Genomic DNA, 14,052 nt, shown 5'->3' on the forward strand with positions numbered 1-14,052 from the left:
CGTAGTGAGTTTTCCGTCATGGTGTCAACAAACTGTCGTTGCGCAGCATACTGTACGTGCGCGTTGACCTAGAACTCGCGCCATTCAATGTGCCCGTGCTCAAAGGCCGCAGAGGAAGCTCCTGGACAAAGTCGGATCTGCAAAGACCCAGCGGCCTCGGAAATCCGGAAACGCAGAGGAACAACAGGGGAACGGAGAAGTAAACAACAAAAAAGCAGAACAACCAGTCACCACAGCAGGGGAGCTGTCACCACACAACGCATTTCAGCGCCGGCCAGGGAACTGCCTGCTCTCTGCCTCGTCAGGTGGAAGTTAATCCCGAATTGATCACCAGTAATGAAGTTTTATGATGACTGACACGGTTCTAATTGACAGCCGGAATGGCCAAAGAGCACGTCACCCGGCACTTAATGCAACCCCACAGACCTGTATTAGATAAAGGATTTTACCTAAGCTCAGCAAGACTTAAAGCCAAATGAAAGGAGAGGTTGGACCGGGTGGAGGGGGGGGGGGGTGCAGTGAAGAGTTAACAAACAAAGAGTGCGCACCCCCGTCAGTCCCTGAAGGTATGGTGAGATGTGCGGGGAAAATGAAACTATGTTGTTGTTGTTTTAAAAAAAACTTTGACCGGGCTCTGACAGACAGGCTCTGGGTCTAATGCTGGGTTCTAATGTTGTGGTCCAAGTCTTTGATCAGGTTTTCTTAGTGCCGTACAGTTCTAGTTGCAAACACCTGAAGTCCAGTTGGAGAGGTTGTTTACACGCCCATCTGTGTTTCAGTCAGAGACCTCCACAGAGAACTGAGCCGTAAAAGAGATCAAGGTTGTTCAAAAAAAAATTATCAGATGCTCTTATCCAGAGTTCTTAAGGTTAATGCATTCATCTTAAGGTAGGTGAGACAACCATGCGATCCAGTAATACTGTAGTAATTAAGTACTCAATGAAGTAGCTATCAGAAAATACAGAGCTAGAAGATTAAAAAAAAATTCACTTCCTCAATATGTATTGGACGGACTGCCACACAGTTGTGTACTTTCTTGTGATAAGTATGCCATGTTAAGTTTGCTATAGTACTGCTCAAGGTTCAAAGTAACAGATTAAATGTTGCCTTCCCAGCTTTTAGCTGTTTCTTCTACTGACTGGCTGGCTGAGTTTTCTCTTTTCTAATTGCTCACATTTCCATTTTGGTCATTTAGCAGAAACATTTCCATAGCAACCTACAGGGACAATTAGTGTTGGGTACCTCAGGTTTGGGATTCAAACCAGCTACGCTTAAGTCACATTTAGTCATTTAGCAGAGGCTATCAGATTGAGTTACAGTTAGTAAGTTACTTCTCCATGACAACTTCTGTAATTAGCTTTTTGTTTTCTCATTTTTGTTTGCTCACAAAATAGCTGCTCCACTCGTAGGGTCTGCTCAATGTCTTTCGAGTAATGACGTTTGCTGTTAACCCTCTAACCAATGCTGTTATTATCCATATTTTTGTGTGTGCATAAGTCTGCGTGTGTGTGTGTGGGGGGGTTAGAATTTATCATTCTAACCCCCTCTCCCTCCCTCACTTCCTTTCTCCCTCCCAGGCTCCGAGATGGTGCAGGCACAGTGTCAGAGGTTTGAGGTGAGAAGTCCTGACGGGGACCGGGTACTGTTCTCCGCCGACGAGGAGAAGATCAGCATCGGCACTGAGAAACTGAGGGTGACAGGTAACCTGCACGCATGCACATACACACACACACACACATACACACACACCCCATTTGAGGTGTAATAATATCCGTGGGCAGATTTTACCCATCAGGCAGATCAAACTACAGACCAAATAAGGACAGATTTGAGAGGTACAGTTTAGAAGCAGGCCAGTTGGGCGGCTTTACCGAGTCTAAAGGGCTCCATGCTGCAGTTCAGTGCTCCTGCATCGACCATGGAGACTGGAATCCAACTAGGGGCCTCAGTACAGCACAGAACAGCCCCCCACCCCCCCTGGGGCCGTTGGCCCCGACGCTGGTAGTGCAAGACTTAGTGAGCACAGCCCGGCTAGGGAGACAGGACGGAATAAAACCCATGGATGGCCAGGTAAACAATGGGGGTGAGGAGAAGTTGAAAGAGAACAAGATTTTCTATTCGATCGGTGAATATGATTAATTACCGAAAAGCTAAAATAGCGCCCACAATGTCTGTTCCCTGTTTGTTTTACTGGTTCGCTTTTTGTTTTACTTCATCGCTGTTGCTGCCTAAACACGTTTGCTTTGGCTATAGTGGTAAGTATCTATCTATGGGAATAAAGCACCTATTGAATTGATTTGAGGGAGAGTGATGCATGGTCAAAAGGGAGAGAAAAAAGGCAGAAATGATTGAAAGAGAAACATCCTTGCATCCATCTGTTTGCTTTTCCTCTCTCTGGTTAAACAAGGTGGTGGAGAGGTCAAGTGGAAGCTGCCCTGGGTTGGGGGAGAGCAGGCACCCCTCCACTCTCCCCCTGCCCCTCTTTCTTTCCCCCCGAGTAATTGGAAAGATCTGTCCATTACAATGCCAAGAAAGAAAGGGGGGAAAAGGGAGAGCGAGAGACATGGGGAGGTGAAGTGGCATAGGCCTTCAAGGTGATGAATGTTTCCCTTCTGAGAATGGATGAATGGAGGCTAGAAGGAGGTGGGGGGGGGGGTGATGGACAGTGGGGCCCAGTGAACAGAAGCTTATAGGAGTTGAAGCTCAGCAAACCAGAGACACTTGACGTGTGCAGAGTTTGCTGGAGGGAAATTATCTGAACGTGAACTAACAACTCCTGATCACTGGCAAAACAGGCGTCTTTTGGATCTACGGTTTGGGTTGGGACGTACAGTTTAATGTGCAGTGATCTGATCTCACACAGTTTAATGTGCAGTGATTTCTTCTCATTGCCTTGTAGTTTCCATGGCTTGTCATACTAAGGCCGACTGTCATTTTCTTTAGACAGACAACCCATGCACCTGAACTGAACTGGTTATTCACACGTAGGACTCGCCCTCATCCGTACCATCATCCATGTGAATAGTCAGAGTCTGTGTCATCCTAAAACATGGATGGCATCATGCGTCAAGTTAATATCAGGACCCCTATTACTTATCAAGTACAAACTGTTAGTAGCTTGGGGGTTGGAACCTCACAAAACACAACATCAGGGACCGGGGGAATCAAAGTGCTTGTTGAGTCAGTCAACGGGGCTGCTTTTCTTCTTTCTTATGTAATGTCCGTGAACAACAAAACAAAACATGACAGTTATACAGAAATAATGGTATATTCACCATCAACCATGAACTATTTTATATTTATTTTATTTTTTTCAGGATACGCCTTTGTCTTACTCATTCCCCCGTTTTGCGGGGCGCCATAGCAGGAGGACTGTAGAGCGCGTCCATGCGTGCTCGTAAACGAACAGGATTGATTGCCCGCGCTAGAATAATTTGGCTTGACGAGAGCTTGAAACGCAGTATTCCTCCTCTGGTCCAACCTGGGCCCGAGGGCTAGGTGATTGTGCTCCCTCTTGTGGGGATTTGGCTCTTGCCGTCGGTCTACAGGTTACTCCTCGTGGATCTCCGATGGAGCACCCCCGACTGCCTGGCCTGGTTTTATGGGCAGAGAATCAAGAGCAATTAGTGAAACAGGTGTACTCGCTCCTCTGCCCGTACCCACCGGCCATGCTGGGGTTGTCCACGGGGTCCTAGTGCTGCCAGGATGCCCGGACGCTCGTGGAATGAACGTAATGCTAACGAATGATTGCTCTGACGAGCTATTTAGCAGAGATTGAGGGTGCTAGCTCTGCTGCTTTGCAGGATGCTTTCACACCGCTGTTGGTTATGATGTCGTGTTGTTTTTGTGTGGTGTTTCTGTTTTCTTTGCGCGCGGGATGTGTTGCGTTAGCGTGTGTTTTCATTGTCTTTCTATGGTTCTATTTTCTTTGGGTTTCGTGTTGTCTTTGTATGTTTCTGTCGTCTCTGCGTGGTTTCTGTTGTCTCTCTTTGTTTCCCTTGTCTTTGAGTTGCTTGTATTGTCGTCGTGCATTGTCCTTGTGTTTTTATGTTTCTGTTCTCTTTCTTTGTGTCCGTTGTCTTTTTGTTTAGTCATTGTGTGTTGTTATTGTCTTCATATGTTTTTATTGACTTTGTATGTTTCTACTGTGTTTGTATGTTCCTTTTGACCTTGTGTTGCATCTAATGTCTTTGCCTGTGTTTCTCAGGGAACGAAGGCGTCGTTTTCGGCCATTCGGTGGAGACGTCCCACATCAGAGCAGAGCCATTCCAGGATCTCAAGTGAGCATTCTGGGCACACACACACACACACACACACACAGGGATGAGTGTACATGTGTTATGTGCGAGCTCATACGGTACATGGGTGTACCACAGTGGGGGGGGGGGGTGTTGTGAGCTCCCTGGGTCGGCGCTCCACAAACTCCTCCCACTTTGGCCTCTGAGGGCATACGGATGAGAAAGTGACGGTAGCGATGCAGTGTCTACAGTCATAAGGCACTTTATAAGGGTGTTCATGGCCGGGCTCCTCGTCCCGAAGCCGCCCCCCACCCACACCCCAGTCATTACCATTAAACACAGACAAGGATCAGGCGAGATGCTTTACACAGGGTCAGCTAGCGACCAAGGTCACAGTCCTTTCAATCGACGGCTGATGGATGGAACGAGCCTGGACCGGGACTCACAAAGCGTGTCAGAGTGGGGGTTGTTTTTCTAGGACCAGGTTTGTCTTTTAGACTGTTGTGGATATAACGCCTTGGCGAAAGGGGAATCCAGTCCTGGATCAGAACTAGAATCAACGAAGCCGTGTCTCTGTGATTATATTCATTCTAGTCCAGGATTAGATATCTCTTTTTTTTTTAATCTAGTTTATCATATAGATTGTAGAACTGATCATGACCATAGAGATCCTGTTCAATCAGTCTGATTCCTAGTTCTGTAATCCTTACTCTGGATTTCAGATGATTCTGAATGCAGGTCCTGAGAGATGTCCTGAAACAACAGGTTTCCACTCTTACCAATTATATGCTCTTAATTATAGAAATCAAGCATCTAAATAGCAGTTTCAGTCACAGAGAAATAATCCTTTATGATATGGGGCCCTGTGGGCTGGCATAGCAGGGCTGTGAGTTAATGTGTAGATAAGCAGAGGCAGGCTACGGGATAGCATTCCTTAGCAGAAGTGTTAGCTTTCTGTTAGTAGAAGATATAGAGCCCTGTGGGCCACCTTAGCGTAACTGTAGCGTTTGCATACATCACAGGTGATAACATCAAGCATGTGGGATACCTCAGTTTGGTGCTGGGGTACTGTAGCATTAGCATAAGCATACAGTAGCATAGCATTGTAATAGCGTACCATTAGTTACTATAAGATATGGCCCCTATGGGCTAGGTAACAGGCTGTAGCATAGCACGGTACTAGCATCCAGCACAGTAAGTAAATGTGTGGCTTAGCGGAGATGAGAAAAGGAAAGACAAACACCGACAGACACGTTGTGGATTGAAGTGGATAGGCCCTCTCAATGATGGAGAGCTATTGAGCGGCTTCCAGTCGCCTATGAACTGCTTTTATGCAAATGTGGCAGGCTCATTTGTATATTGTCAGGGCAGATTAACTTCTTGGGAGAGAGAACGATGGGCATGGATGAGACCGGAGGGATGGAGGGAGGGATGAGGATTTGAGCGGTGGGTTTAAGGTGTGCATATTTTGCGGGTCATCTTCTTTTATCTTTCCTGACTGTGGTCCAAATAGGTTCTGGAAGTGTCGGAACACAGTAGCTGTTCGTTGTCATGTTAGGGGTTTGTTAATTCCTCTTAATTTCTCTCCACAACTGTCTAAACCGCGACAACACCAGACAGTTGCCATACACACACACAAGCAGGCATTTCGAGACGCACACACACTTTAACACAAACGCCACACACTGCCCTGTCTCTGTTGTCACCTAGCACAAACACTATAAAACAGAACCCCATTTCGCTGGCGCTCTGCTCGCACAAATTACTTCACCCTGTCTCCCTCTCGCTCTTTCTTTTTGTCCTCTCTCACGCGCGCATGCACAGACATTCAGGCGTGCACCCGCGTTTCACAGAAAGAATGACACGCCTGAGTTATTTCAGCGTGGCATGCTCATTTCGTCACCGTCTGTGTCAAATCACTCAATGCATCCTCGGCTGGCCAGCCATGGCCTTGGTCTCCACTGTGCGTCCGGGGGTTAATTCGCTATTACACGCTTTACATATTTCACTCCTTCTTCTCTCCCTCATTAATTGTTCGGAAGAACAGAAACGTTCAAACGAATCGAATAAATCTCCCTACCTTTATGGCTACTTCATTGAAGTGCATTCATTTGGACTTGTACTTAATAGGCGATTGAGGTGAATCACTGCTAATTGGCTGGAGAAGGACCCTTTTCCTCATTTATTTTTTACCCTATCACTTTTCAGTGGAGTATCAAGTCCACTTTTTTGGTTGTTTGTCCCGTCTCGACTCCTTCCGCCTTTTTATTGCTCGCCTGCTTTCTCTCTTTCGCTTTCCCTCCTTTCTCTTTAAAGCTGCTAGATTATGCAGTTAAAGTAAATGAAACATGTAATGACTGGATGGAGTCTTTGAGGCTAATGGAATCTATTACGGTTTGCCAGACATGGTGTTACTCTTTCCTGCTCTGAAATACGATGCTATGCCCGAAATAACATAACCTAGCAGTGTTGTGTGTGTGTGCGTGTGTGTGTGTGTGCGCGCGCGCGTGCGAGTGCGTGCATGTGTGTTGTGGGGGCGGGGGGTAACGTATTACATTTCTTAAAATTGGAGTGATATCAGCGATGTTACTTTCTCAAGTAACCCTTTATGTTCCATTCAGTCAAGAAAATTCAGTTAGCATGACATTTCCATATTCCACATTCCCCTTTGTAGCCAGCAGTGAAATTGACTGCGATCTCTGTACATGTGCACGTACCTCACATGGAATATCACAGACCCCATATGCTCAATTGTAATTGTAACAAAACAGAGTTTGCTTGAAAATGTGGTCTTGTCTTTGAGATCCGTTGTTCACACTATGATATTCATTAGCCTGATTGTAGCTCTATACAAGTGATGGGAAGTGCTTGACACTTTGCAAGGTCACGCTCTCCCATCTGTTTTACCTAAGGTTATGACATTTGGGATGTAGGTACAGTACCCCCTCTCACATTTGCCTCATGATCTCACAAGGTTTATGGATTTCCCGGTGCAAAAAACAATTTAAAACGCTACTGGCACCGAATGATCCATCTGCATAAAACCTGATATGCTGCATGTGTAACACTATTATGGAAATAATCATCTAAAACAAAATGGCCCCTATTGACCAATACATTTTCACACAGTCGTGGTTCAGCACATAAATGCCATTCGGTCAAGGATATTCTTATTTTAAGAACATTTGGGGGTGCTTGTTATGAAATCACTGCCATGACTCAATCTGCAACCACATCTGTAAAGTGGTGTTGTGAATGGCAAAGGTTTATCTACTTCACTCTGTTTGACTCAGAGATGAGAGCAGGGAGCTTCAGCTGCTTGGAAAACTGTTATGGCGGCTGTTCATGAAAATAGTCATAAGGGAGTCGTACATTGGCAACTGGGGTTGCACAGCAGACAGAAGAGAACTTTTGCCGTGTAGTGACAAGGAGCTATTCAGAGACATCTTCTTGGTGGTCATCAGACACTAAGAGCTGAGTTGAGTCTGTCCATTATAACGTTAAGTAACCTGGAAAAGAAGAATCACATTAAGCGTTTGGTGGATAGAGAAGGAGCTGGATAGGAGCACCTGCAACGTGACTTAAATGCATATGTGACGTCTCATATTTTTTCTTGACGGCCGAATAAAAGCAGAGAATGCTTTTGGGAAGATTGAAAACTCAGCTGGCGTCGTACAAGGTTATATTTCCTGTACATTGACAATGGACTGTGGAGAGCTCTCCTTCAAGAGGTTAATAGGAGTAAAGGGGGTGCTAGTTCGAATACATACGCAACATTAGCTCCTACTGTGCCACCAAGAAGCACAACTATCTAATATCAGAGTACATTGATTTCAACACCCCCCTGTTTTTGTAAGGCCGCGACAATATGCAATAGTATGATTTTGTACTTTGGTCCCATCTAACCCCAAATCAAACCACAACAGAAAATAATGTTTTTTGTGCGGTTTGTGTACGTTGTTCGTGTTGTATTGCCTATGTGATTGTGTGTATATTGTCTATGTTGTTTGTGTCTATAATTTTTCTATGTGGTTTGTGTCTACAGTATGTTGGCAGTGGTTTGTGTCTAACTTTGGTTATTTGGTTTGTGTCTAAATTGTCTGTGGTGTGTCTGTATTGCCTGTGAGATGTCTTTCACGTACAACATTTTTCATAGGGCTAATATGGTCATAACAAGTGCAGTGGATTTTGAATAGGGTTCAATGTGGGCTACATGCATTGTTGAGACACGTGGCTGCTGGTCACCGTTCTCCATCCTTATCTCCATTCTGATTAGCATTTTTTCTTTCTTTCTCCTTGTTGGACTCCTTCCATCTTCTGTTCTGCCTGTGACCCTCTGAGGGGGGTTGTCATGGACTTCGCTCAATCCGCGCTGCGGTCGGGCCCAGGGGGGTTGCCTCGGACGCGCCCCCAACTAACAAGCGGATAATTGCGTCAGTGTTCTTTTTGTTTTGTTGTTGTTTGATGTCGTTGTCCCTGTGGGATACCTGAGCTGTGGCAGTTTCCACCAACAGACGAAGTATGGAGGGATAGAGAGACCGACAAAAAGAAAGTGGATTGCAGACATGAGGGTTAGGTATGGAATGTTCCAGCTCTTGATGGAAAAACGAGGAGAGAGAAGGACATTTAGAAATAGGGAAAGCAGAAGATAAAAGAGAGAATGAGCGAGGGAAAGAAAAGAGTGTAAAGGAAAGAACAACATTATAAATGAGAGTCAGAAGTCTGGGCAGAGGGCTCGTCTTCAGGAATCAGATAATCCATCTAACCCTAACTCCATAATGAGATGAGCATTGATTAAGCTGTTGGAATTTGACAAAAAGCCAGAGTCCCAATTATTACCCTATTCTCTGTACGCATTGTCTGGCCAGAGAGCACTGGACCTTGTTTCAAAGTAGTGCAGTCCATAGGGCATAGGCCAGAGTGTCCATAGGGCATAGGCCAAAGTGTCCATAGGGCATAGGCCAGAGTGTCCATAGGGCATAGGCCAGAGTGTCAATAGGGCATAGGCCAGAGTGTCAATAGGGCATAGGCCAGAGTGTCCATAGGGCATAGGCCAGAGTGTCCATAGGGCATAGGCCAGAGTGTCCATAGGGCATAGGCCAGAGTGTCCATAGGGCATAGGCCAGAGTGTCCATAGGGCATAGGCCAGTGTCCATAGGGCATAGGCCAGAGTGTCCATAGGGCATAGGCCAGAGTGTCCATAGGGCATAGGCCAGAGTGTCCATAGGGCATAGGCCAGAGTGTCCATAGGGCATAGGCCAGAGTGTCCATAGGGCACAGGCCAGAGTGTCCATAGGGCACAGGCCAGAGTGTCCATAGGGCACAGGCCAGAGTGTCCATAGGGCACAGGCCAGAGTGTCCATAGGGCATAGGCCAGAGTGTGATTTGGGAGGCAGTCGTGGAATTCAGAGGTCCAGACTCACGGAGGAAGAGGCCCAGTTGATGTCGTATCGCTCCTCCTTACGCCCTGCACTGGGGAACCCCTCAAGGCTCCGCTATAACTAAGACACAAGGGGCACCTCCGCCTCGACCTCCTAAGCCCGTCACAGTGGAGCACTGTGATGTGATGTCACTGAAGGAGAAGTTTTGCAGAGTTTTGGTTCTGAGGAAAGATTTAACAATTCGCTCTTCTCATCAGAACCGGGGACGTGGGCGGGGACTGTCGAACAATCCTTGATTGAGGTCAACTCCGCCCCTGCCGTCTCCTTTAGTATGTGGCCTGTGTACAGGAATTACTATATGGGTTTTTTTATGGGGAAAAACGAAGGACACTCTTTTTCATTATCAGTTGGTTTTAATGGCACATTGAGGAACAAGGACGTTCTTTGTTTTCTTACTAGCCTCTTTGATCACTGATTCAATTAGTTACACTGAAACAGGTATTGCAGTCATGGGACAGGGAACTGCCTATAAATAATGCATGTTTTTTTATGTGTGTGTGTGTGTGTGTGTGTGTGTCTCAGTTTTTCTTTTTATGTGTGTGTGTGTGTGTGTGTGTGTGTGTGTGTGTGTGTGTGTGTGTGTGTGTGTGTGTGTGTGTGTGTGTGTGTGTGTGTGTGTGTGTGTGTGTGTGTGTGTGTGTGTGTGTGTGTGTGTGTGTGTGTGTGTGTCATCATGAACTTACCTAGAGGTCATGCTACTCTTTGGGCTAGGTGCTGACATGTCGGTTTTATAGCAGAATGGACCCCCGGGCCTCTTATGGCAGATGGAGAGTTGGGTGAGATCCTCTCTCTCACCTCCGCGTGTTTTTGATGGATCTGCGGGCTACCCAGACAATATACTATAAATGCATTACTGCAGCGTAGCATAGATCATCGCCATTGGGAAGCCATGTCCTGAAGCTGTCTCGCGGTTTAACCTGCTGCCTCCAGTGCACGTGAACTGCTACAGCGGAGGTTCAAATCCTGGTCCGAAACCAGAAATATTAGATGTAGGGATTTTGGCAAAAGATGACATTAATCTAATGTCCCCTGAGAACGTCTTTGTGAGCAGATTGGAGTCAGCTCAGTTGCTAACTAGCGTTAGTTAGCTTTGGTTTGAGACGCTACCTCTATACATGCATTCGTGCTGCATGCCAAGACTTAAAAACGGCTCCAGTGTCAGCTGGCTTTTGGGAAGTAGATTAACAGCCGAAAATCCCTCCAAAGTATCCCTTTAAGGCTAGAATGTGGAGAGTGTAAACTGATCCCAGATCTGTATCTATGGTCAACCTCCATTCATAGCTAAGTCATCAGATTTATTCTGTTGTAAAGGATTCCCTCCACTGTCGAATGGTGTTTTTAGGAGTGCGATACTTCTGTGTTCTAAACTGTGTTCTAAACTGTGTTCTAAACTGGGCTGCTTGTACTGTATGTGTCCGTTCTCCCTAGATAAATGGATTCCCACAACATGTGTGGCCAGCTGGGAGTTTTCCAAGCATGTCTCCTCAAGCATGTATTGGAGCAAGCTGTGGTAAATGGGGCACAGTGTTTGTCATGGGTAATTTGTTGTTTTTGTTACATGCGTTTGTGTGTCACTCAGTGTGTGTGTGTGTGTGTGTGTGTGTGTGTGTGTGTGTCTGTGTGCATGTACGCATGTGTTCTCTATCTGTACTTTTCTCAGTGCTTCTTAAACTTAAACCTTGGGTGAATTCTCATAGTACCCCTATTCAAAAAGTAACAGCACAGAAAATGCCTGGGCATTCCTCCAACTCCTATTTCATCACCCAAGCACTGCTTACGTAGACCACGCAGCCCGAACGACTGCTGACGTTCTCAGATGTCACCGCGGCAACGGGCGGAGACAGTTGCGCACCTGTAGAGCCCAGGCATTTTGAAACCTTCTGCCTCTTTGATAAAAAAAAAAGATCTAATTAAAGCTCACAGTGAGATCAGCAGCCCTCCAGGAGGGAAGTGATGTCACGGAGAGCTGATTAGCCGTACCCCATTTCCTTTTAGTCCTTACCAGAATGTAATTATATGTCTTCAGACATGCCCCCCCCCCCCCCACCCCCCCCCCCCCCCCGCCCAAGTAAAGGGGTTTATTGAAATTACCTGGCAACACCTGGGTCTGTGGATCTCAAATTGATTGCTACCCTTGGGGTGTGTCTGCAACACGGGAAGACCAAATTCTGATATTTTTCATTTTCAGTTCTCAGGAATAATCTTCTGACCAATCAGATCATCTCTTTTGGTCAGTACAGGAGGCTGCATGAGTCCCAGATTTAGTGGATGCCCTCCGAGGCCGAAACCATTGATTTATTGTAAACCCTGTATGAATGGAGCTAGCACCATTTCGCACGTTATGTGCAATTTCTGCCCTCCTCAAAGGAAACAAGAGAAGGATGTAAGGAAGGAGATGAGGAAGGAGAGGGTGAATTAGACGAGGGGTGGAACATCTTTTCAGAGGGGGAAAGGTCTTGGGCTATCTTCTCCGAGCCAGCATTGTGTTTTTGTGCAGAGTTAATGAGACAAGATCTCAGCCAAGGGAAACTTGGGAATAAAGTATGTAGACCCTCTTTTGTCTCAAAAACTAGACTAGTACAGTATGTACACCTGTATATAGACCAGTATGTAGACCCATTATGTAGACCAGCCAATTGTCTCAAAAACTAGACTAGTATAGACCTGGATATAGACCTGTCTGTTGACTCGTATGTAAATCTGCATGTTGACTAGTATGCGGACCAGTATATAGACCAATATATAGACTATTTTATGGACCACTATATAGACCCATATGTAGACCAGTACATAGACCTGTATATAGACTACAATGTAGACCAGTATATAGACCCATATGTAGACCAGTAAAAGGACTTGTATGTAGACCAGTAAATAGACCAATATAGACCAGTATGTAGATCCGTATGTAAATCAGTATAAAGATCTGTATGTAGACCACACAATAATGATGAGCGAAGAAATTTTACAATGTGGCAGTTCCTTCTCCTGTCATCTGTAGAACGATCTTTATATCACATCACAATGGAAAGTTCCTTTTCCTGTTATCAGTAGAACAATCTTTATATCACATTGTAAAGTTCCTTCTCCTTTTATCAGTAGAACAGTCTTTATACCACATATCACATTGTACAGTTCCTTCTCCTGTTAACTGTAGAACGGTCTTTATAACACATCACATTGTGAAGTTCCTTCTCCTGTCATCTGTAGAACAATCTTTATACAAACATATCACATTGTAAAGATACTTCTTTCTTCATCTTTCTCTTGTTCTCTCTCTCTTTCTTCCCCTCTGACTGTTGAAATGTCACACCAACCCTGAAAAATCAATCAACATTACAGTCACTCTCCAGGAACAGTCATAACTTCTCTTCCTCATTCAGGACATTCTTCTCTGCTCCTCGTCCTTTCCTTTCTCTATTTCAGCACATCGCGGGGGAGAGTTCCTTCAGTATTTTTAGACTACCTGACAGGCATTTTACAGCAGCGTCCTGTTCTTCCAGCAGGAAGCGTATGAGTCAGCATATGGCCCTCTCAGAGGGTTGCACGGGGCTGGACAAAAGATTTCCTCAAGCTCAGTTTGTGAGAATTTGGGATAAAGCCACATTTCCTCTTAACTCCTTTTTTTCCTTCATCCGAAATACAGTTAAAGTATACAAAATGACTGGAGTTGAATTTCAAAGCTCATCACAGATGAAGGGGTATGTCAGCATTTTCCTATGCCTTTAGATTAATGCGAGGGCCTCAGATTAATGTGTGGGTTATTCGTGACTAAATGACATGACTTCTCATAAGATTTAGCCTATTGAATAAACCTGGCATAGTTGCAACATCTGCCTATACCCACTCACAGCCTATTGTCTCAAACATTTTCTATTTTTAATGACCCCAGATAACAAGTGTGGTAATTAGAACAGAACATTGACACTAAAGAATTCTTAACATTTCACCAGTGAAACGTTACAATTGAATCGCCACTGCAGGCTCTTTGGTTCTGGGAAAATACAAATTAGTAATTAATTGATGCATATGCAAAAGCGATTTAGCTTTGATCTAATTTTAGGCTACTAAACCAACACCTTTGTGAGATGTAATCATCTTCTATTTGGTATAGGCCTAGTGATAGAAAGAGATGAGAGTAGGCTGAGGTAACAGATTTTGACGAGTGTTACTTTTAAAAAGCTTACAAACCTGGAAATTGAGAAGTATGGGATGAGAGCAGTATCCTGGGGTTTCTGTTGGTGGAACTTGATATGAGGCATCCATTGTAGGGCGGGTGAATGACAATAAGTGGTGTTGTGTCCATATTAGGACAGCTGAATGAGGATGAGTGGTGTCCATATTAGGACAGCTGAATGAGGATGCGTGGTGTT

At 45.2% G+C, this 14,052-nt stretch overlaps 1 protein-coding gene across 1 annotated transcript in view; it reads left to right on the forward strand.

Annotated features, from left to right (window-relative positions):
• LOC105021021 (zeta-sarcoglycan) overlaps window positions 1-14,052 on the forward strand; it is a 197,856-nt gene that overhangs the window by 168,016 nt on the left and 15,788 nt on the right. Inside the window, exons 5-6 of the mRNA XM_010888450.5 lie at window positions 1,578-1,700; window positions 4,208-4,280. Coding sequence (XP_010886752.1) covers window positions 1,578-1,700; window positions 4,208-4,280 — 196 coding nt within the window. The remainder of the gene's footprint in view (window positions 1-1,577; window positions 1,701-4,207; window positions 4,281-14,052) is intronic.

Source organism: Esox lucius, chromosome 25 (genome assembly GCF_011004845.1).
Source record: "Esox lucius isolate fEsoLuc1 chromosome 25, fEsoLuc1.pri, whole genome shotgun sequence".
Classification (NCBI taxonomy): domain Eukaryota; kingdom Metazoa; phylum Chordata; class Actinopteri; order Esociformes; family Esocidae; genus Esox; species Esox lucius.